At 42.9% G+C, this 25710-nt stretch overlaps 1 protein-coding gene across 1 annotated transcript in view; it reads left to right on the forward strand.

The window, feature by feature from the left end:
* The first annotated feature begins 280 nt into the window (after positions 1 to 280).
* SCFD2 (sec1 family domain containing 2) overlaps positions 281 to 25710 on the forward strand; it is a 300890-nt gene continuing 275460 nt past the window's right edge. The window contains exons 1-2 of the mRNA XM_045018575.1: positions 281 to 1207; positions 13519 to 13687. Coding sequence (XP_044874510.1) covers positions 373 to 1207; positions 13519 to 13687 — 1004 coding nt within the window. The 5' untranslated portion in view covers positions 281 to 372. The remainder of the gene's footprint in view (positions 1208 to 13518; positions 13688 to 25710) is intronic.

The raw sequence follows: 25710 nt of genomic DNA on the forward strand, positions 1-25710 counted from the left end.
GGGGCCCCTGGAGCTGCTCGGGCCTCTAAGCAAAGCCAGTGCGGCGGCGGCTCCGCCCCGCATCACACCCACCTCTGCTTCCTCCCGAACCCGGCTCGCAGCCGCCGCCGCCACCCTGACGAGCTCGGGACAGGGCCACGACGCCGGAACAGGCGCATCGCATCGCCCGCCCCCCGCCTTCAAGCAGCCAATCAGCGCCCTCCGCCAGTTCGGTGCGTCACATTCCTGCGGCCGTTCCGCCCCCCCCCTTAGGGCACGTGTGCTGTGTTGTGCCTGTCACAGCCACCCGGGCAGTACCTGTCCCGCCGCGGCTCTTCCTGGGCCTGGCTCGCGCCGCGGGGACTGGGCTGCGCGCGCCCCCCTCGCCCCAGTATGTCCGGCTGCCCCGCCGCCGCCGCGCTCGCCGCCTGCCGCCAGGCCTGGGAGCAGGTGCTGGCCAAGGCCAAGCGGGCCGTGGTGTTCGTGGACGCGGCGTGCGCGGAGAGCCTGCACTGGGCGGGCGGCGGCGCGGGCGGGCTGCTGGAGGCCGGCGCCCTCAACGTCAAGGAGTTCTCCAGCTTCGAGGCGGGCGCGGCGGCGCAGCCCAAGGCGGTGTTCGTGGTGAGCAGCCTGCTGAAGGGCCGGGCGGTGGACATCATTCGCGACATCGTCAGCCTCAGCCGCTTCCAGTACTGCGTGGTGTTCACCGCCGTGAGCCACGCCGTGCACCTGCTGGCCCACGGGGCGCCCGGCGGCGCCGAGCCGGAGGGGGGCAGCCAGGCGGTCTTCGAGCAGTTCGAGGAGAAGCTCTGCCAGTGGATGGGCAACATGAACTACACCGCCGAGGTGCGGCATGTCCCCCTGCTGCTGGCGCCCATCTCGCCCCATCTCTTCGTGACCCCGGCCTTTGCCTCGCTCTTTCCCATGACGCCCCAGGACCTGGCTCGCATCAACGCCTCCAGGCCCGAAAAGAAAAAGTTTGGCAGCTTGAACGACCTGGACTTCTCCTCTCTGCCTCCTGAGCTGCAGCTTCAGATCAGAACCCTGGTGTCTGGCTTGAACTCCTTGTTTGAGTGCTTAAATGTGAGAGAGGAGTGCTTTGCAATTGGGACTCTGAGCAAGATTATCGCAGGGGATTTGGCGAACTACTCACAGGCCAGAAACAGGAGGAAGACAGCACAAAACCGAGCCTCTGTCATCTTCATAGACAGGACACTGGATCTGACAGGTGAGAAGCTTAATGTATCAATATCACAGTTGTGAGCCACGCTTCATTTACATTATTATGGTGATCACTGGATTTCGAAGTGCCTGTGCAGATAGGTGCTCACATACAAATGTGGCTTTAGTGGCCCATTGAGAGTGGTGAAAATAGGAGATGTGGGCTGGTGTTTAAAGCATGAGACTGAGTCATAAATTCTAGGTTCTGCCACTGACCCTGTGACCTAGAGAGAGTCTGTGTAGTCTTTGTGCCTCAGGTTCCCAATCCTGGGAGAGGGGTGGGGAAGGGAGAGGGAAATGTGCTGTGAAGTTTATTTCATCATGGTTTGTAAAGTACTTTGAAATCTTTGGATTTAAAATGTCACATAAGGGCAAACAGCTTTTTTATAATGAGAGATGAAACCTGAGTTGTATCTTATTTAACTTTTAGTTTTTATATGTCAATTGTCCTGATAGAAGCTATTTTAGCAAATACAATAGCAAAACTAAACACAACTCTCAGGTTGGGGAGAAGATGAACTAATGAACCATACATGCTGTCTGTTAGGCATGTCACTTAATGCACTCCTGGAGGGTGCTTAAATATTACAGTGATGACGGCAGTATAAGAACCTGTATGGGAAAGAGCAGAATAAGAATAAAATGCTCAGGGCTTGAAAAATTTACAAGACATTTCCTAGCTAGATGTTTGAAAAAATGATATTGATAGGCAGAAATGAAAGACTTGACTAGGGGAGGGGAGTCACCAGCAAGCTCCAGGGACAATGACCTGTGAGAAGGCTAAACTTCCATCTTTTGTATCAGGATCTGGCAAGTTGTGTGTCTAAGGGTACATCTACACTACGGGATTATTCCGAATTTACATAAACCGGTTTAGTAAAACAGATTGTATAAAATCGAGTGCACGCGGCCACACTAAGCACATTAATTCGGTGGTGTGCGTCCACGGTCCGAGGCTAACGTCGATTTCTGGAGCGTTGCACTGTGGGTAGCTATTCCGTAGCTATCCCATAGTTCCCACAGTCTCCCCCGCCCCTTGGAATTCTGGGTTGAGAGCCCAGTGCCTGATGGGGCAAAAATCATTGTTGCGGGTGGTTCTGGGTAAATGTCGTCAGTCATTCCTTCCTCCGGGAAAGCAACGGCAGACAATCATTTCGCGCCCTTTTTCCCTGGATTTCCCTGGCAGATGCCATAGCGTGGCAACCATGGAGCCTGTTTTGCCTTTTGTCACTGTCACCGTATGTGTACTAGATGCCGCGGACAGAGGCGATTCAGCAGTGCTACACAGCAGCATTCATTTGCTTTTGCATGACAGCAGAGATGGTTAGCAGCCGTTCTGTACCGTCTACCATGCCATTGTAAATTGGCAATGAGGTGATGGTTACCAGTCGTATTGCACTATATCTTCTGCTGCTGTCATAGGTGCCCCTGGCTGAGATCAGCCGGGGGCGCAAAAGACAAAAATGGGAATGACTCCCCGAGTCAGTCCCTCCTTTAAGGTATCTAAAAATAGAATCAGTCCTGCCTATAATACGGGGCAAGTGTACGAGAGATCCAGTGTATCAGAGAACCAGAGAGCACACCCGCTCCGTGTCAGATCCCGCAGGAATGATGAGCTGCATGCCATTCACAGGGGGTGCTCCTGCAACAACCCCACCTGTTGCTTCCCTCCTCCCCCAGCCTTCCTGGGCTACCGTTGCAGTGTCCCCCCGTTTGTGTGCTGAAGTAATAAAGAATGCAGGAATAAGAAACAGTGACTTGTTAGTGAAATAAAATGAGGGGAAGGCAGCCTCCAGCTGCTATGATAGTCCAGGCAGTACAGAATCTTTTCTTTACACATGAAGGGCGGGGGCTGATGGAGCTCAGCCCCCAGTTGCTATGATGAAGACGGTTACCAGCCGTTCTGTACCGTCTACTGGGACTGACCGGGAGGCCATTCAGGAGTACTTATGGGATGATGACGAGGATGGATACCAGTCGTATTGCACTACACCATCTGCCACAAGGCTGATGATGACGACAGATATCTGCTATAGTGTACCATCACCCACCAAGGAGGGGGGGGCGAGGATGCTACAGTTCAGTGCCGCAGCATCGCGTCTACCAGCAGCATTCAGTACACATAGGGTGACATTTAAAAGAGTCAAGAGATTATTTTTTTCCCTTTTCCTTCCGGGGGTGGGGGATTGGGGGTACATTGACGAGCTATGCCCTGAACCACCGCGGACAATGTGTTTGACCCTACAGGCATTGGGAGCTCAGCCAAGAATGCAAATGCTTTTCGGAGACTGCAGGATCTGTGGGATACCTTGAGTCCTCGGTCCCCCCTCCCTCCATGAGTGTCTATTTGATTCTTTGGCTTTCCGTTACGCTTGTCATGCAGCAGCGTGCTGAGTCCCTGCTATGGCGTCTGTCTGGAGATTTTTTAAAAATGCTTTGGACTTTTGTCTTCTGTAACGGAGCTCTGATAGAACAGATTTGCCTGCCCATACAGCGATCACATCCGTACAGTCCATGCTGGAGCTCTTTTTGGATTTTGATTTCGGACTGCATCGCCACCCGTGCTGATCGGAGCTCCACGCTGGGCAAGCAGGAAATGATATTCAAAAGTTCGCGTGGCTTTTCCTGTCTACCTGGCCCACTGCATCCGAGTTCAGATTCCTGTCCAGAGCGGTCAGTGGTGCACTGTGGGATACCGCCCGGAGGCCAATACCGTCGATTTGCGGCCACACTAACCCTAATCCGATATGGTAATACCGATATTAGCGCTACTCCTCTCGTTAGGGAGGAGTACAGAAATCGATTTAAAGAGCCCTTTATATCGATATAAAGGGCCTCTTAGTGTGGACGGGTGTGGCGTTAAATCGGTTTAACGCTCCTAAAACCGGTTTAAACGCGTAGTGTAGACCAGGCCAAAGTTTGAATGCTTCCCACCAGTGATGGAAGGCAAAGGATGTTTCTCTTTTTCTCCCCCACTCCATTTTATCTTATGGCTTTGGGATTGTTATGGAGATGGACAGTGATACACTAGCCCTCACCCCTTGGGGAATGGAAAAGAAAACGAGGGTTGGGGGAAGAAAGCTAGGAAAAGAGTAGAACCCATTGACTTCACAGCAGCCTGGCTGCTGATGAGAATTTTTCTTCCCCATAAATAGCTTCAGTGGATCCAAGAACTTCCCCAAGAAGCAGCAGAGGATAAGCTGCCACATTGGATCTGATCAACTTTCAGAATCATGTCTCTGACAGTAGCCACCAGTACTAGAGGCGTTGGTGGAAGTTATATACAACCCACTCCCTTAATGGATATTTTTACAATAAGATGTCTTTGAGGTGATGTTTCTTTGTATTTCCAGGCAGTTTGTGCTTGGCTTACGAGCTTAGGAGAAAAGGCCTTTGACTTCAATGGGACTCATGTTCATAAATCATTCAGGCACTTTTGAAAATCTGACCCTTATATCCTAAGTATCATAACTATAAATGTTTAATTTTTTTAGTCCTCCTAAGACCTTTGACTCAGTACAGTACCTTGTGACAGTGAGTTTCACAAGTTAATTTGATGGGATCTTTAAAAAGGATTTTCTTTTTTATGTTTGACATTTACCTATTAATTTAATTTTGTCCCCTTATTCTTGTATTCTGAAGCATACATAGAAGCACATAATTTACCTTCTCTATGCCATTTATTATGCTGTAAACTTCTGAAGTCTACCCTTTTACTCATCGCTTAACTATATAATGCTGATCTTTCAAATCTCTCCATTTATGGAGCTCTTTCTATGCCATCAATAAGTTTCATTAGTCTTCTCTATACATCTTATTTCTGTTATACTAAAACTTAATTCAGCATCTAAGGTGAAGATGCATCATAGATATACATTATGATATAATATTTTCAGTACAATTCTCTATCCTTCTAAGTGTATCCTTGCTTGACTATGGTCAGTTTCATAGCTCTGGTCACAGGGTGCTGAACAGCAACTGTGAAACTGACCTGAATGATATTAATGTCATGCTGATGTTTGGGAAATCTGCTAGCAGTTCACTGGTTCACATTGAGTAGGCCATATGCTTAACCATGTGCTAAACTAAATATTCTTTAATAAAAGTTTAGATTCTACAGAAATTGATAGTTTAAGTCCTCTACACCCTAGGGAAAAGTTTCCTACTTGCCATTGAATTTTTCAAGCTCTGATGGATAACTAAAAAGACAGCAGGTATCAGAATACTTCATCTATATTTTTACCATCTCAAAGAACTGCATGAGAGCACACCCAGAAAGAAAAAAGGAACAATTGCTTATTACCACATTTTGAGACTGGCCAAGAAGAGAAAAGAACAAAGTTATGCAAGAGCAGCTCCACACACTCTAACCAGGGTCCCCATTGCAACTCAGCAACATCTCATAATCAAAGGCAATAGACATATTAAACAATATTGGCATGGTACTTGATGTGCATCTATTGGCAGGAGAAAATCAATTACCAATGCAAACAGCTGTGTCTGTGCCAGTTTAGCACCCTGCCTACCAAGCATCAAGGAGATTTGAGGCAACAAGATACTAAGAGTTGTTTTGTCACCACCTTTTCATAGATTCATAGATTCTAAGAGTGGAAGGGACCTCGTGAGTTCATCAAGTCCAGTCCCCTGCCCTCATGGCAGGACCAAATACTGTCTAGACCATCCTGGATAGACATTTATGTAACCTACTCTTAAATATCTCCAGAGATGGAGATTCCGCAACCTACCTAGGCAATTTATTCCAGTATTTAACTACCCTGACAGTTGGGAACTTTTTCCTAATGTCCAACTTAAACCTCCCTTGCTGCAGTTTAAGCCCATTGCTTCTTGTTCTATCCTTAGAGGCTAAGGTGAACAAGTTTTCTCCCTCCTCCTTATGACACCCTTTTAGATACCTGAAAACTGCTAGCATGTCCCCTCTCAGTCTTCTCTTTTCCAAACTAAACAAACCCAATTCTTTCAGCCTTCCTTCATAGGTCATGTTCTCTAGACATTTAATCATTCTTGTTGCTCTTCTCTGGACTCTCTCTCCAATTTCTCCACATCTTTTTTGAAATGCAGTGCCCAGAACTGGACACAATATTCCAGTTGAGGCCTAACCAGCGCAGAGTAGAACGGAAGTATGACTTCTTGTGTCTTGCTCACAACACACCTATTAATGCATCCCAGAATCATGTTTGCTTTTTCTTGCAACAGCATCACACTGTTGACTCATATTTAGCTTGTGGTCCACTATAACCCCTAGAACCCTTTCTGCCATACTCCTTCCTACACAGTCTCTTCCCATTCTGTATGTGTGAAATTGATTGTTCCTTCCTGAGTGGAACACTTTGCATTTGTCTTTGTTAAACTTCATCCTGTTTACCTCAGACCATTTCTCCAATTTGTCCAGATCATTTTGAATTATGACCCTATCCTCTGAAGCAGTTACAATCCCTCCCAGTTTGGTATCATCTGCAAACTTAATACGCTTTCTGCCAATATCTACGGTCGTTGATGAAGATATTGAACAGAGCTGGTCGCAAAACAGACCCCTGTGGAATCCCACTTGTTATAGCTTTCCAGCAGGATTGGGAACCATTAATAACTACTCTCTGAGTACGGTTATCCAGCCAGTTATGCACCCACCTTATAGTAGCCCCATCTAAGTTGTATTTGCATAGTTTATTGATAAGACTATCATGAGAGACCGTATCAAATGCCTTACTAAAGTCTAGGTATACCACATCCACCGCTTCTCCCTTATCCACAAGACTCGTTATCCTATCAAAGAAAGCTATCAGATTGGTTTGACATGATTTGTTCTTTACAAATCCATGCTGGCTATTCCCTATCACCTTACCACCTTCCAAGTGTTTGCAGATGATTTCCTTAATTACTTGCTCCATTATCTTCCCTGCCACAGAAGTTAAATGAACTGGTCTGTAGTTTCCTGGGTTGTTTATATTTCCCTTTTTATTGATGGGCACTATATTTGCTGTTTTCCAGTCTTCTGGAATCTCTCCTGTCTCCCATGATTTTCCAGAGATAATAGGTAGAGGCTCAGATACCTCCTCTATTAGCTCTTTGAGTATTCTAGGATGCATTTCATCAGGCGCTGGTGACTTGCAGGCATCTAACTTTTCTAAGTGGTTTTTAACTTGTTCTTTTTTTATTTTCTCTTCTAAACCTACCCCCTTCCCATTAGCATTCACCATGTTAGGCATTCCTTCAGACTTCTCAGTGAGGACCAAAATAAAGAAGTCATTAAGCATCTCTGCCATTTCCAAGTTTCCTGTTACTGTTTCTCCCTCCTCACTGAGCAGTGGGCCTACCCTGTCCTTGGTTTTCCTCTTGCTTCTAATGTATTTTGATAAAAAGTCTTCTTGTTTCCCTTTATTCCCATAGCTAGTTTGAGCTCATTTTGTGCCTTTGCCTTTCTAATCTTGCCCCTGCATTCCTGTGTTGTTTGCCTATATTCAACCTTTGTAATCTGTCCTAGTTTCCATTTTTTATGACTCCTTTTTATTTTTTGGATCATGCAAGATCTCGTGGTTAAGCCAATTTTCCCACATTTTCTATCTTTCCTACCCAGCGGAATAGCTTGCTTTTGGGCCCTTAATAGCGTCCCTTTGAAAAACTGCCAACTCTCCTCAGTTGTTTTTCCCCTCAGTTTTGATTCCCATGAGAACTTACCTATCAGCTCTCTGAGCTTACCAAAATCCGCCTTCCTGAAATCCATTGTCTCTATTTTGCTGTACTCCCTTCTACCCTTCCTTAGAATTGTGAACTCTATGATTTCATCATCACTTTCACCCAAGCTGCCTTCTACTTTCAAATTCTCAACGAGTTCCTCCCTATTTGTTAAAATCAAGTCTAGAACAGCTTCCCCCCAGTAGCTTTTTCAACCTTCTGAAATAAAAAATTGTCTGCAATGCAGTCCAAGAACTTATTGGATAGTCTGTGCCCCGCTGTGTTATTTTCCCAACATATATTTGGATAGTTGAAGTCCACCATCACCTCCAAATGTTGGGCTTTGGATGATTTTGTTAGTTGTTTAAAAAAAGCCTCATCCATCTCTTCCACCTGGTTAGGTGGCCTGTAGTAGACTCCTAGCATGACATCACCCTTGTTTTTTACCCCTTTTAGCCTAACCTAGAGACTCTCAACACTTCTGTCTCCTATGTCCGTCTCCACCTCAGTCCAAGTGTGTACATTTTTTATATATAAAGGCATCCCCGAAACTTGGTGGGATACTACACATGATTGGAATGTTGGTGTGGATGGGTACAGCTTGCTCAGGAAGGATGGATGGGGAGAAAGGGAGGTGGTGTTGCCAACAATGTTATAGTTATATTTATTTATTAGCACTTCCAGTTCTTCCTGCTTATTAGCCATACTTCTCGAATTTGTATATAGGCATCTAAGATATTGATTTGATCTTGCCTCCCAGTTTTGCCCTGACCCTCCTTTTTCTCTGCCATTATGGCCCACGCTCCCTCCTATTTCCGACCCATCTCCCAGGTCTCCGTTCTCCACTTACCTGTGGGCTTTGCTCACCTGTCCCCGTCGAACCTAGTTTAAAGCCCTCCTCACTAGGTTAGCCAGTCTGTGTCCAAATAGGGTCTTTCCCCTCCTTGAAAGGTGAACGCCATCTCTGCCTAGCAGTCCTTCCTGGAATAGCATCCCATGGTTGAGGAAGCCAAAGCCCTCCTGGTGACACCATCTTCGCAGCCAGGCATTCACCTCCACGATGCATCTGTCTCTGTCCGGGCCCCAACCTTTGACAGGAAGAATCTAAGAGAATACCACCTGCGCTCCAAACTCCTTCACCTGTACTCCAAGAGCCCTGTAGTCATTCTTGATCCGCTCAGTGTCACACCTCGCAGTATCATTTGTGCCCAGATGGATGAGTAGCATGGGGTAGTAGTCAGAGTGCTGGATAATCCTCGACAATGGCTCCATAACGTCTCGGATATGGGCCCCTGGTAGGCAGCATACCTCCCGAGATGAAATGTCAGGGCGACAGATGGGCGCCTCCGTGCCCTCAGAAGAGAGTCCCCAACCACCACTACCCTACATTTCCTATTTGCAGTGGTGGAAGCAGACCTCCCAGCCTTAGGGATACGAGGCTTCTCCTCCTCTACTGTAGAGGGTGATTCCTTCTCTCCTGTATCAAGAAGAGCATAACGGTTACCTAAGCCATCTCCTCCTCCACCAGTGGTGTGTCAGCAGTCCTGTGTACTGAGACAGCTACCTCAGCTGTCTCCACATGGACACTGTCCAGGAATTGCTCATGGATTCGGATGCACCTCAACCTGGCCACCTCCTCCTGTGGCTCCCTCACCTGCTGCCTGAGAGATTTCACCAGCAGGCACCTTTCATGTTGGATGGTCCCCCCAGCCTGGATGTCAGTAAGTGGGAATTGCAAATCACAGTCTCTGCAAAACCACACCAGGATCTGGGTAGAAGCATCCATGCTTCAATAAGCTTTAAAAAAAAAAAAAAGAGAAAGAAAGAAAGATTAGTATAGAGCTATAGTTGGCCATATTGTCAAAGTCAAGTGATTGCCAATGCTTTCTTGAGAGAGAGAAGATTAGTGGCTTCTGTTTTAAAAAGGAAAAAAAAAAAGTACATACAGTATGTGTCTGCTGCTCCAGAAACAATCTCTGCCAATGATGATTCTTCACTGTTTTTCCATGAGCCAGGTACAGCATAGGTCACAGTCAGAAGTTGTCGAACAAAGTCCCCCCCCCCCCCCCCAGTACTTCAGGTAGCAACAGTAGCTGACACAAAAACAGAAGCACTGGCATTTGTCCCCTAAATATATTTCCCTGTCTCCACAGAAGCAGACATCTCTGCCTCCATCTGAACAAAACGTATCTACAAAATAAGAATTCTCACAGTGACAAGAACTTAAGATCAGCCACTGAACACAAGCAGGTTGGATTAAACTATCCCACCCAAAACAAATCTGATGATCGTATCTCAGAAATCTGTGCAAAGTTGGAGCCTTGAATCAAATCATGATCTGTTGTAATTTTATTGACCACTGATCTTGCATTAATCAAAATGAACCGAAGGCCATTCAAAGGATTTCTTCTGGTGTGTGGGGCATCTCTTGCATCTAATGTGAGAGAAGGACAGGACCTCTATTTTGGATCATTGGATGTTTTCTGGTGTGACCTGTCTTAAGTAGCCTGTGGGGACTAACTGATTAGCAGAGGATTGGTGGTGCATTAAACCAGGTCTTCGTAACAAGCAAGGTCAGGTATCTTGCCCAAAGTGTCATCCAAAATCAGATTTACTCATAGTCAACTTTGAACAAGCTGAGGAAGGTGGTATCACAGTTGTCTGAAGGATAGTTGCTCTACTAACTATGCTGAGGGGGATTGGGGAGGGTAAGAGGGGCATGGTGGTTGGAATCAAGAGGAGAGTCTCAAAGCCAAGTAACACGCAATTATGGCAGCCTAAAGTGGCTTTCAGAGTTCCTTTTCCTTCCACCCCTTCAAAACTCTTCCCCTTGTTAACTAGCAGTTAAGACAGGAAAAGCGTATGTATTAATATTATGTGATTATGAATGACTTTTATTCCAAATTAGTTATTATTTAATTTTGAGCTTACATCCTGGTCTCTTCTCTAATAAATTTGAGGCCTGTTCCTCACGTGTATGTTTGAATTGAAAACACACTGCTCGTTCCTGAGGCTCCGTGTTTGTCACGGAGGTCACAGAAGTCACGGATTCTGTGACCTCCATGACTTCTGCAGCGGCCCATGCAGTTGGCCCGGGAGCCACCTGAATAGCTTGAGCAGCCACTGGGCCAGTTGCACCAGCTGCTGTTGGGACAGTCTCTCCCCCTGCCCTCCAACAGCAGGAGTTTGGGCGTGCGGGGGCTCAGGGCTGGGGATTGGGGTGTGGGGTGGTGCTTACCTGGGGGGGGCTCCTGGAATGGCAACAGGAACTCCCCTCCCTCAGCTCCTAGCTCCATGTGCTGCTTCCGCCCGCAGACAGTGCCCCCACAGCTCCCATTGTCCATGGTTCCCAGCCAGTGGGAGCTGCAGAACTGGGGCTTGGGATGGAGCAGAGGCAGCACATGGAGCTAGGAGCTGGAGGTCGTCACTTCCTAGGAGTCGGGTAGGGAACTCCCCCTCCGAGTACCCGCGCTGCCCCCCCAAGTACCCATGGTGCCCACCCGAGTACCTGCAGTGCCCCCAGGCCACCCAGCACCTGCAGCGCCCCCTGCTCCCTCCTTCTGGAGCCACCCCTCCCCCAGGTTTTAGTTGGGAGTATAGAGGCAGTCCTCGGACTTACAACACAATTGGTTCCTGGACATTTTGTCATAAGTCGAAATGTTGTAACTCAGAACTGCAGTACAGTCCATTGCGGGACCAACTGTCGTAAAGTCGAAACCAATGGTCGTAAGTTGAATCAAGGTGTCGGTTCAGAAACGTTCTAAGTGCAGTTTGTCTTAAGTCGAACATCGTAAAGTCGAGGACTATCTGTATAGTAAAAGTTATGGACAGGTCACAGGGTGTGAATTTTTGTTTACTGCCCATGACCCATGACTTTCACTAAAAATACCAATGACTAAAACGTAGCATTACTCATACCTAATATACATGGATCTCCAAGAGAAAGGAGGTAGAACCAAGAAGTTAGGGTCTTGTTATAAGCAGAAAAGAAAGCTAATGTATAGTCTGACATGAGCTTTCCACCATAATGATGCCACTTTTCTGCAAGGTAACTTTGCTCCATTTTTTCATGGCTTGCCCTACACTTTGAATGGTTGCCGTCTTCCTTGTGCAACAAATCACCTCCCTTAAAAACCTGCCTTTTAAAAACAAACACATATTTGTCCAGCAAAGCCTTTGCATGGCAAACACAAATTATTGGGCTCAATGCAGTGGTACCTGGGTGAAATTTAATGGCTTGTGATGTACAGTTGGTCAGAATAGCTGATTTAATGATCCCTTCTGCCCTTAAAATCTATGATTACCTATGCAAGATGAGCTGTGCATTGAGTTTCAAAATAATGTCCTTAACAGCTGTAGTCTCTCATATATAAAGAGCCAGCCACTTTCCTTATTTATGTGGCATTGTGAGCTAGCAGTGTAGCTCAAATATATACAGTATGTTGGATGATGGGAAAGGTTTGAGCTGTTGTTTAAGTTTGCTTCCAAGCATGGGAATTTTCAAATCCATGCACTAAGCTAACTGGGTGCTGCTTTGTTTTAAGCATTAAAAGAACATTCAAATTATTCCATCATATTTTGCTGACCTCTCTGAAACTGCTAAAGCACTTTGTAACTAACTGTTGAAGAATTCATGAATGCCACCATAAAGCTCTAAATATAGCAGTTTGCTTAATTAATAAGTGCCAGATTCTTCACAAACTATATCTGAACACAGCCCATACCTTGTCAGACAGTACTGTGTTTGATCCTGTCTGAAATATTTTCAGCTGCTCTCAATCCCTACTACTAACTGTAATAATTTAACTGTGAGGTGGCTTCTCTTTGAATGGCAACTGTCTGTCAGAATGAGGGGATGATTACAACATTGAGCTATAAATCATAGTTTGTATCAGATGTCCAAGGAGACAGGGTCCTTGCCCTTTCTATATGAAATCTTACATTTCCCCTCCAAGTATGTACATATGGTACTAAATTGAGAGATGCTACTAACACTAGAAAGAACACAAATAATATAAAGGGAGAAAAAAAATTAGGAATCTGGCCAGGGAATAATAAAATGAGATTAATTCTGGACAAATGCAAGCTACTATAACTGGTTAGAAATAACCCAAGAAAAGACATTCAGAGCCACATTATGCCAGAAAGACACAAGCCCACATTAGGAGATATGCAAAGCCACATTCCTGGAGGAGGCATATGGCCTGTGTAAGAGGAGAAGTTTTAGTTTACCACTGTTCATTTAGGTAATGAAGAGTGTGGTGCATGTTTTGGGTTTTTTTTGTTCGTTTTTGTTTCTTAAATAGCCACTGGAAGCCTTCTCATCCACTTTTCTCCTTAGATAAGGAATTAGATTCTTGTTTGAAAAAATCTCAAATATCTCTAAAATCATAAAAGTCCATTTAAATCCTACTTTTTAAAGTAAGTTCTTCAAAAAAGTATTGTTCTTTCTAATTTAACGTTGGATACCCCCAGGCTCTTATAGCAAAGTAACTTTAAAAATATGTGTGTTCTCTTTTAAAACAAGACTAACAATCTCCTCTCCTCAGTAATCAAATGGGTTTTTGTTCTTAATACTCTGTTTTTCCATGTTTGTATCTGACTCCTTATTTACTTATATTTTCCCAGGGGCAGTTGGTCATCATGGTGACAGCCTAGCAGAGAAGATATTCTCTGTGCTTCCTCGACTTCCTGGCCACACAAATGATGTGATGGTTAATATGGTGGAACTCACTGCACTGCAGACTAAAGATGAAACTTGCAATATTATAGCACCTGGCTGCTTGGCACAACCAAAGTAAAACTGCTTTTTTTCTTTTCTTTTTAAATAACAGACTTTTTCGTGTGGTACAGGAGAAGAGAACAATAACCATATGTCCAGAAAAATGGAAGATTATGGTTTTAGTGCTATTGAAATAGATTCTGAAATAATAATCCATACATATACATGTACAGCGGTGGGTGAAATAAGCTCCTGATAGAGGCAGGATTTCAGTTCTTCAGGTTAAGTTTATTTTTTAAAACTAAAACAGTCCAAAGTAAATCAGAACAGATAAACCAGGTCCTGCTGCCTGGCCCTTCCTAAAGCCTCTACCTCACAAGACTTCTGCGCCCACATAGTGAGTATCTCTAGCTAGGTGTTCCAGCTATCTGGGGTGGAGAGTCTCCTTCCAGGTTCTGTCTCCTTCCTGCTCCTATGGGTCTCTTAATAACTGACTGCTTGCTGGCGTTCTACCTGAGAACCAGGTGACTTGCAGCCTATCACCATATCCCTGGCTTCAAACACCTCACTGGCAGAGGGAGCTAATTAGGCACAAGTGGGGCTAAGATCACCTTTCTTTAAAGGCCATCCCACTCTATGATAACACATAAAAATAACAATGACATTTAAAAGAAATAACTTTGCTTTGCTTTTCCTGTGTTTAACTCAGAACTAATATTTTATTTTTGTGTATACAGTGCACCTAACTTGAAATTTAAATTTCTAGATATAGTCGCTTATTTGTGAATTGCTGTGTTACAACAGCTTCTGTTACAGTATGAAAACAGAGCATAAAATATCTATCTATCTAGCTATGTTTTTATCTTACAGAGTTATACCAGTCTTGCTCAGCATAGTGCTCTGAAAGTCCTGGGGTAGGGAACCAGTATCCTAGGTTACTTCCCATTTCCACCACATCCCCACCTCATGTTGGAACATGATTTTCTGGGAGAGGCTATCAAGTGTGTTTTGTTCCTTCTGGGCTGACAACTTTTGGTTCCTGCCCCTCTCCTCCCCCTCCCGCCCAGATATTTTGCAGAGGACTTCTCCATTTCCTACACTTCATCCTATAACCTTTATTTTATAGGGGTCCTCTGTGCCCATTACCCTCTCCTCACTCCCACCCCTGACTAGCTAGGTGCTGCTGGGTCCAGCTTCTGAAGCAATGCACAGCTGTATGTTTCTTCAGTCTGTTCCTAAGGGGATCTAGAAGGATACATTTGCTCAGCTAGGTGGACTTTACTGCTCTGATGACTGGATTAGCAAAAATAAACCATTTGTTGGATCTTCACCAACCATTTTTGAAGGTGCTAATTGGTCTTTTGAGTTTTGCTTTAAGAATGTGGTCTCCTCAGACTCTAGGGGCTTGTCTACACTGGCATTTTACAGCGCTGCAACTTTCTTGCTCAGGGGTGTGAAAAAACACCCCCCCGAGCGCAGCAAGTTTCAGCGCTGTAAAGTGCCAGTGTAGACAGTAGCTGTACTCCCAGTGCTGGTAGCTACGCCCCTCATGGAGGTGGGTTTTTTAGAGTGCTGGGAGAGCTCTCTCCCAGTGCTCTGTCGCAACTACCCAAGCCATGTTAAAGAGCCACAGCAGTGCTTTAACGTTGCACCAGTGTAGACAAGCCCTAGGAAACTGCTCCACTCTGCTGAGTTATTTTTAAAGCAGATTCGAGGGTAGCTATTAGCACCTTTTACACTGTCTTTGTTCTGTGGTTTGCTGGAAGTGCTTGTGTTATTTGTACAGCCATGTTTATATCTCCACATCACTCACAACTGGAGAAGTACTACATGGCCTGAAAAAGTTCACGTCTCCAAATCAGAAGGCTATTCTGGCTCATTCAGATCCTGTTTATTTAATCATTTCTATAAACTATGAAATGTTTGAAAACAGTTTTCAATTACTGTTGGCATTTCCATTATGCTGAAAGTAGTAGAATCTGTGACATTGTCAGAATGGAAGTCTAACTATTTTAAACCAGTTTCCATTCTTCTTCAACACAAGTCTGTTTTAACGGTCACATTACAACTATTGACCAGTGTGAAATGCCTAAATTCTTCTGCAATACTTAAATTGATTTATAATCCCTAATAATGAGCTCCCATACTGATGGTGCTGTGAGTGATCTCATGCTTCATCAAAATGGCTGTTGCTAGTGGTAGCAAGCTCAAAAATGCTAGTTGTAATTAAAAACTTTAGCATACAGATATAAAGTACAGTTTATGCATGGCAACAAGTGTTTCTCTGCTTGTAAATTTTCCAGTTACTGTGCGGAGTGAAGATAGCAGAACCTCTGTCAGGGAAAGGACTAGTAATTTAATGTGGCACAGCAGTGGACAGAGTGGCTCTTTACACAATGGCTTGGGAATGGTTGTTCCAAATTCAGTGGCATTTCACAAATGCTGACTTCTATATTCAGAATATTTTCAAATACTTAAAAATGTTTTTTTCCCCCCTGAGTTAATATTCAAATATATTGTGGTGCAGGAGGAGGAGGAGAAGAAATGTCGGCTCTATCCACACAGCTTGCTGTCTTTTAACGTTTTAAAGGAATGTTTCTCCAACAGAAACATCTGGGCTCAGTTACGCGTTAGCAAACAGAATTAATGAATAATTTATGGCTGGTGTGGTGAAATAAAGCAGGGTTCTTTTCTTAAACCTAAGGAAATAATGGGCTTCTTTAAAGATTTAAATGAAAATTTAAATGCCATATGCTGCTTAAGTTGTTATACTTTGAAGGTGATCTCTTGACGAGGAAAAAAGTTCAAGAACTGCTTTTTAAAAATTTTCAATTTTAATAGTGTTAGTAGTACAAAAAAAAGTTGGAGGAACAAATGTTGCATTAATATTATTATGGACACATTGCTGTTCCAGCATGAATGGCTGCTAATCAAGAAATATTTTGAAAAGAGCCCAAGACTCTTATGATTTAAAGAATGAAACAATTTATGGAATGAGAACTAAAGACATCCATATTGGATCAGTACTATGTGCTTCTCCATATTTTTTATGCAGAAAAACCTTGCTCTTTCAAACAAAGAATGTATAATACGAGCAAAATAATGGTATGATGGAAACAGTTGTAGACACTTTTAAAAATGAAAGGCTGATATTGATGGCACCTTGGTCTTAGCATTTAGATGAGTTGTAGAATGCTTTTGGAGTCAAGTCTGTATTCATATCATTTCAGTTACTTTTCTCATTAAAGACCATGGCAGTTCTTTGGAGGACGCTTTATGTTCTCTTTGGATGAATATCTGTGATTCTGGTTGACTTGAACCATTTGTCCACTTGAGGGCAGAATTTGGTTATTTATCTCAATTAGACTGACACTTTTTTTTATCTGTGGCCCCCCATTACCGTAGTATCTGATCACCTCACAGTTTTACATTTATTCATTCTCACAACATCCTGAGCTGTATTATGAGGCACAGAGAGGCGTAGTGATTTGTTCAAGGTCACACGGAGTGTGTGGGAAAGCAGGGACTTGCACCCAGGTCTCACAAGTCCTAGACTAGTGTCCTAATCACGGGGCAATGATGAGCAAGAACAAAGAATACTAACTAACATGGTGCTGAAATGTGGGAAATTTAAATGGCACCTGTTATTATTCAACCATATCTTATATCATGTGTTTTCAGTATCAAATTAGACAAATTATAATCACATTGGTTATACATATATAAGTGACTTCCTGAATACAGCTTGTTTTTCTTATCCCTCCAAAACACTTGGGAGCTTGTAAATATCTCCTATGTATACATTTTGGACCAGCTTTGTGGTAGAATACAACTCAGTAAAGGGCCAGGCATTTATGCAGAAGATAAACAGTTTTTATAAAACATGAAGTGGGCCATTAGCTACTTACTGTAAATATTTTGTCCATGAAAATGCAAAAACATACTCTAATACATTTAACATTTGGACTGCTGTGCCTAAAGCAATTCAATAGGTAATAGTAGCTAAGGTGTCTAGACATTTTTGACAAAGCAATTAGAGTCATTAAATCATCTGAGTTTGCATTGGTAAAAATAACAAGCCGAAAATGTGGTGATCTTGTTCACTGGTAAACCTTGAAGTGCAGAACAGATGTTTAAAATACGATACACTACAAAACTTTCTATTATTTTTCCCCCATATAAAACATTGGGAATGGAAACTTAATCATCCTCTGAGAAACTTTGGTAGATTTTTTTTTTTTTTTTTTTTTTTTAGTCAGTGCCTCATACTCAAAGAATATGCTGAAGCTGAAAGCATGTCTCTTCCTCAGTCCTAAAAACAGTAATGCACCTGTTTAACTTTAGGCACATATTATCTTTGGATGGTGTGTGGGTATATATGTGCATGTTCATTTGGTCTTAAACAGTTAGCATTTTTGTTTGGATATGTACTCTGATCTTACTGTAATTGTAAATCTTCATATTTCAGAAAACACTTGACTTGTTACAATTTAAACTAGGAAGAAAAGAAATCCAACTCTTCCATTATATTTGCATTCTTGCAGATGATGTGGTAATAAGAGTCATGCAGCATACATATGGATCTCCTCATAACCTCAGAGGCAGTTTGAGTGCAGATCTGGGGCAGCATGTGGCTCCAAAATATCCTAGATGGCTTATGGTCAGTATTGGTGCTGGTGGTTTTTAAGTGTCCTGTTAAAAGATTTGAGCACACTAATGATGATAGTCCTTGTCAATAGGATACTGGTCTGGGTGTGAGGTGACCTGGGTACTAATTCCATCAACTTATGTGTCCTTGGGCAAGTCACTTCATCTCTTTGTGCTTGTTTCCCCTCACTGTCTGTCTTGCCTATTTGGATGGTAAGCTCTCTGGGACAGGGTTTGTCTATGTGATTGTCCAGTGCATAGCAAAAAAGGTCCCTGATCTCAACCGGGGTTTAATAAATAATAGTACTAAGAACATAATTAACAGTAAGTTATTGAAACTCTCTTTGCCTATGTTTATTTTTTCATTTTCTTTTAACATTGCATCATTTGCAGATCTTAGTTGTGTGCTATTTTTTAATGCATTCGACTTCTTATTGTTGCTGGAAGGATGAAAAAGACTATATTAGAGTGATACTTAGACATAAGCATCCAACAATCATACATAATGTAAATGAATGAAGATAGGCTTAATTATTCTTGCATGATGAAGAAAAAGAGCAACCAGCACAACCATTACAAGAAGAAAAATTTCTACCAGTATTGGAAAAACAAAACGGGGGGTGGAGGGAAAGCTTATTTCCAGTGGCAGGGATTGTTTCAGCTATTGTACATACATGCTTTGTCCTTTTGACATATGCTCTTGAACATAGTTTAAAAAATATGAAGCACTATTTTTCTTCAATGCTGAATAAATATGACACACTGAACTTTAACAGTCATATGGGATAATGGTTTCTTTTTGTAATTTTTTTTTTTCTTTTTTGGCATGTGAGAGAAAACTTTGGTTTTCAGAAGGTAAATCAGAATGATTGTGTTTTTGAATGAAAATTTTTATTTCATAATTAGAATAATTAAATTACCTCCATAGCAAGCTGATGATATCTGGTTTCCTTAGATCAGTGCTTCTCAAAGTCAGGCCACCACTTATTCAGGGAAAGCCCCTGGCGGTTCGGGCCAGTTTGTTTACCTGCCGCGTCCGCCAGTTTGGCCGATCGCAGCTCCCACTGGCTGCGGTTCGTTGCTCCAGGCCAATGGGGGCTGCACATTCCTCAGCCCGCGCCACTTCCCGCAGCCCCCATTGACCTGGGACGGCCAGTGGGAGTCGCGATCGGCCGAACCTGTGGACGCGGCAGGTAAACAAATTGGCCGAAACTGCAGACGCGGCAGGTAAACCAGCCCGGACCGCCAGGGGCTTTCCCTGAACAAGCGGCGGCCCAACTTTGAGAAGCACTGTCTTAGATGATAATAAAATCCAGATCGTGCTTAATTTAATATTATTGTTGAATGATGGAGGGTCAGGCCCCTTTAAATGTAAAATATATGTGTATGTGTATTCTTGTATCCCTCTCTATATTGAGCTCTTCCTCTTTTATCCATTGTACAGACTTGCATTTCATCAGTCCAGTGCTGCTCGGATTTTCCTCCTGTGTCCCATACATTGGCAGGTAGAGATTCCTCTTGTGACCTTTTCAGTTTTTTGACAGTTCCCCCTGCTGGAAGGTTTAAGGTACTGCACTCATGTTTGGAAACCAGTATCCTGCTTCAACTTTAAGGTTTTTCTTGAGTTCTCCTTCAGGACTAGCCTGATTCCAGACATGATAATGGCCTTTTTAGCCTCCCTCCCTATATTAGACAAAAAAACATGAGTGCATGTGGGTGTTTATTGAAGGATTGATAGAAAGAGCTAAGGGAATTTTCTGCTTTCTTCCCAGCAGTAGCAGAAGTTGCAGCAGATCCAATACTTAAAATCAAAGGTACTTTCCCTTTCAGATCTATGTTCCTGCAACTCCTTGCTCCCTCCCGCCCTTCTGCCTGCAGCAGGATGACTCTGTGGACCATTTGGGGTTCTTTTCCAGAGACAGGACTTGGTTTTTTAGGATTTCTCTGTCAACTTCTCCTGCCTCTCCAATTATCAGAAGTCAGATGCCTTCTAGGAGGAAGTATCTGGTCAGTCTGAGGAAACAAAAATGCCTGAAGGATGGTCCCTCATTCCCCAGCTATTAGAGTGGTTGGCTTTCATTTATAAATTTTATGTATCCCATAGTGCCTAGAACCCTAGGAGGGCCCTAGAACCAATGCCCATCCCTGTCTCGCAACCCTTTGTAATCTCCCATCATCGGTTTCCTCCACATAGATATTGAACAGACTTCTAGTCCAGGGTCCCATATAGGCCTGAAACCATAATACAGTCATTATCTAAATAATCTTTTTTACTTCAAGATCTTGCCTTCCTAGTCTCCTCCTCAGGACTCCAAAAATGGAAATTTCAGACAGTGTGGCAAAGTTGACCTCTTCAGGACTTTGTTCGTTCCATAGATCTTAATGTCTAACTGTAGTCCTTCTTTGCCATCATCACCAGGACTACCTGTGCTTTCTAATTGAAGGGGGTCACTTCCGTTTTCTGCTGGTGCTTTTCAGCTTCTGGTTCCTTTGCTTGTAGAAAGGTTCAGTAAGTTTCAACATCTCAACAGAGTATTTCTCAGCACTCTGCAAGTGTCAACTCACTAGCGTCTTCTGATGATCAGCATGATAATAGCATTGCCCAAGGCCATATCTTTGTCTTTGGAGAATTTTCTCATCAATCATTGGAACTTCCAGAAACAAGTTATTTTCTGACCCTTCCTCTATCAGTGTAGCTATCCCTTGTGTTATCTTTTCACTTCAAAACTTATGAAGGGCAAGCCTCTGACTAATTCACCCACAATCAGAATAACAACTGACAGCAGGTTATTGCGGGTGGAGGGCACAGATGGGCTCCTCTATGGTTCAGGACAAAGGTTATTCTGGGAATCCCAACGTAACACTAATTTTCAGGAGTTACAGGTGGTAAAGAATGCAATATTTAATTTGCTCCAGAAATTTTCCCCCATGCAAAGTGACAGGAAATATCATAGTGATGTATGAACCTCCAATGTGGAGCAAAATCAAAAGCCTGAGTCATGAAATGAGCTCTCCTACCGTGTCTAGCACAACAGGGCCTGTCCATCTAAGCCACGTATGTTCAAAATAAAAGCAACAGACAGACTGACTGTCATAGCCGACGTGAGCTGGAATCAGAAGAATGGAAACCAAATCAATCAGATTATTGAGAAATGGTTCTTTCTTCAAATTAACATATTTGTAAGTGAAAGGAATATTTGCAATAGAAAGGAAATGAGATTTTGTTCCTGCCACTGAAGCCCGGAGGTTGGTGATTTCTTTTTCTTGGACAGAATGATTTACGCCTTTCTCCTCTAATTTCGAAGGTAGTTAGTACTATCAGACAGTATCTAGCTGGAAGAAGGATGTTTTCTATTGCTTGTTGTTTTCTACGAGTACTGGACTGACAGAAGAGCAGATGTCCACACAGGACAAAGATATAATTAACTTCCTTATCTGTAGTTGTATCTTCTGTAAGTTGGTATCCCTTATTCAACCAGAACTCACCACTACACTGCCAATGAGCTGGCCAATGGAACCATACAAACTCTTTGATTAAATAACTATTGTGATGTCATAGTGTATGCAGCAGCCTATAATTCACCAGGTGTAACACTGGCTATGAAATGCAGAGCATATTTGATTCACAAGGAAGACCAGTTATCTGCTTAACCTCTTGTTCAGAAAAAGTGAATTCATTAACTGCAAGCTGCTAAAAATGTTACCTAGTCAAATGTAGGGCGCATGCCATATTATTTGTATGCATGTATAATATACAAACTACACACCCTATTGAATTTATACATTTATAGAAAATGGAAAATATGTCTTACTAATACATATTATCAATAAACTTTTGGCTTTTGGCCAAGATTTTCAAAAGTAACAAATGATTTTGAGTGTCCCCCAATGGATTGGTGCTCAGCACTTTTTACAAATCAGGGCCCTTCAAAGCATCTCAAATTAAGCACCCAGAATCACCTGTTAGTTTTGAAAATACTTGTCCTTCATTCACATGTAAATTAGGGAATAAAATATAGGTATTTATGCTTTAGTGCTTCATAGCCATATTTCTTTTTGATAAAATGCATGTCATGGAATTGCCTTTCTGACTTAAAATAAAGAAAAACGATGTCCCTCCTGAATGTCTGTTTATTGATCCATTCGCAAAGAAGTGGTAAGCTGTTTAAAGACTCTTCTTACTGTGTGTGGACTGTAGCAGCATTTCTTCTAGAGCTATGGAAAAGATCCAGTTCTGTTCATCCATCTTTAACCAGACTCTCCCTTTTTATTACTGTTAAACATGACTTGAAAATTCTGTTTCGTTTATTAGTTCTTTAGGGTTCTTCCCTTAGATATTTTATATTCTCAGGCCTGGTCTACACGGGGGGAGAGGGGGGAATAGCGTAGCTGAAGTCGAACTACCTTAGTTCGAACTGCCTACCTGTCCAGACGCCGCGGGATCGAAGTCCGCGGCTCCCCCGTCAACTCCGCCACCGCCGTTCGCGGTGGTGGAGTTCCGGAGTCGACGGGAGCGCGTTCGGAGTTCGAACTATCACGTCTAGATTAGACGTGATAGTTCGAACTCCGAGAAGTCGAACTCTACGCGTCGACCCGGCGGGTAAGTATAGACCTACCTTCAGTTATTACTCAGGTGTGGCAACACTTTCTTTTACCGCTTCATAATTTTTAGGGAGCAGGAGGGGTTCATACCCTTACAAAATTCTTTTAAGCAGCCAGTATGGGCACTAGTATTTGTGTAATGTTCCTATCTGTGTAATTTTGGCTAATATTGTAAGGTACTCTTCAAAGACTAGTTTCCACTCTACTTTGTATGCTGCCTTCAGGTTGACATGAAAATTCCAAAATGCAAGTGTACCTATCAGCCTTATTACATACTGTGGAATTATTCCTTGGCTCTTCTGCTAGGTACAAGAACAGCCCATGTATGAGTGGAAGCGTGATTCAGAAGCCCATACAGTAGAATAAACCTGCTTTCCCTCAAAAGAGTAAAAGATGATATAATAAACTAATGGGAAGAACACATGAAACCTTATTTTGATGAGGGAGCAATGTTTGGGAAGGAAAACAAGGGTCTGCCTCATAGTTGGCAACTCGTTTTGTTGCAGTTTTTTGAAGTATAGTTAAGAGTCTCAAGGTTTTTTTTTATACAGACTCAAGCTTCAGTGTCTGCTGTTGCAAATTATGCAGGCTAAAATTTAAGTTCAAGATGTGAAACATTTATCTGGCACTTAGTGGTTTGAAAACTAAGACTACTAGCCAGGCTGCAAAATACTACACTGCCACAACTCCTACATTTAAAAAAAAATATTTAATTCCAAGGCATTGGCAATCCCCTTTCTGTCTAATACATAGCTTACTACATCTCTCATGTTTTTGTTAGGTCTTCTTTCTTTCTGTAGCGTCACACATTTTTTCTTTTTATGTTCCTGTAATATATCAAAGTGATGTTTTCAGTGTGCCTAATTTTTTTTCTTTTTCCCTACATTCTTTTACTTTCTTTACTCCCCACATTTTTTCTTCTGCCTCTTCCTTTGTATTTTCTGTCCCTCCACTGTTCTCCCTGAAATAAATCATTTCTCCCTACTTCTCATTTCTAATTTGTAAGACCCTTGTAAGGGACATGTACTTGTGTCCTGTTAAGTGCTTAGCACACTAGTTGGTACTATAAAATACTTAATAATTGCTCTCTCTCTCTTTTCCTGCCTTCTCCATACCCCATAACCTTTTTACTAGGCACCTAATTTAATCCTCTGTTTTATAAAACGACGGGTCCCTCTGTCCAGTGACAAGTCAGGTCATTTTCCCCATTCCTACCCTCTAGGACTGGGCTGCATTGTGGGCTTCCTATCGGGAAACTGTCCCTTGACATTTCTCAGGGATACCATCTTTTGTAGCCTCTGGCTAGTAGATTTCTGTTCAGTTTGAAACTCCCATCCCCTCTGGCCAGGGAAAATCTCACCGCATTCGCATCCCAGATCTGTGAGAATGATGGTCTCTGTGGACTTTTCTTTAACTGTCCCTCAGCCTCTGATGGGTTCTAGTTCCCAGTCAGTAGCTCCAGTACCTGCTCTACTGGTGGTGGTGGTTGCTTTCCTAAGATATACCAGAGTGACATTGACATGATTCTTGTCAATTTCATAGCTGCTCTGCCAGCAACAGCAGTGAAAGTTGACAAAGCTTGCAAAGCTCTGAGCAGCTGCAGAAGTACAAGGCCTGTCTGTCTTCAGATTTTGGAAGACAGCATTGCATTGGTTTGTACTCAGTTCATGCTTGGAAGGTTTTAATTTAAGTGTTACGCCATTTTTAATTACTAGAAACAGCAACAGAATATAAAATGTTGATAGTTCAACTTTTAGTCCAAGCTGTAGATATACAATTGAGAAGAAGGAAATGAAACTTGACAGTGAAACTTGCAGGTCATATTACTGACATGGGGTCATGTCCTGGCTTCAAAAACTCCTTACAGAGGCTAGAAAATACAAAAATGCTATGCTTTAGCAATGCTTAAAAGGAGCTATGCTTTATTCATAGCAAGGAGATGGTGGATATGAGGCTAAGTGGCAACATCCCTCAGTCGTCTTCTTTGTGTGTAAGCCCTTCCCTTTTCTTATCTGTCTGTACATGCATGCAAGCACATATGCATGGGGGTGGCAACAGAAGACAATGGCTCAAATAAGAAAACTCTCATCCAACATAGATTGTTGAAGACATACATAAACCCAAATAAAATACAGATATCTTGGTGTAGGTCAAAATTCTGTCTTTTAGTCACTCTGTGGTAGGCACTATACATCTGGTCCTTTGTGATAGGATCTCCAGAATAGTGGACAATCTTGTGCAACGTAGGAATGGTTATCTCTGTCTTCTTAGCAGATCACTCTGAGTATGGAAACAGTTATACAAAAGAGAATCTGAAGTTAGTGCTTTAGGCTTTATTAGAGTGGGTCTCAGTTCAGTTTGGATGGGTACAATCAGCCAGATTAGGCTTGCATGAGGTCTGCAAAAGTAAGACCATGATTTACTTTGCAGTCCTAGTTTGTACTGCAGTAATGACATATACAACTTTGAAGTAAGTAAAGAAAGAAAATAAATACCAAAAGTTCTATGCGTAGAGGATCAGATCCTCAACTGGTGTAAATCAGCATAGCTCCATTGAAGTCAGTGGGGTGCTACACTGATGCTTAACAAATTTAAAATAGTAGAACTTTGTAATATAGAGCCTGACTTAGATTAAATAAATTAGATGAATTAATCTTTGGGGGCTCTAAGTCTCTGTTACTAGAATAGTTGGATTGGCAGAAAAAGTGTTTTAACAGGTCAGTAACATAAAAATTCATATAAAGTTTGTGGTTGCTGTGTCATTTAGTTACAGGATGATTTTGCCTTCTATGATGAAAAAAACATCTCCTTGCATTTAAACACGCAGAGCAGCTTCACAGCCTACAGTG

Source organism: Mauremys mutica, chromosome 5, assembly GCF_020497125.1.
Source record: "Mauremys mutica isolate MM-2020 ecotype Southern chromosome 5, ASM2049712v1, whole genome shotgun sequence".
Lineage (NCBI taxonomy): Eukaryota > Metazoa > Chordata > Testudines > Geoemydidae > Mauremys > Mauremys mutica.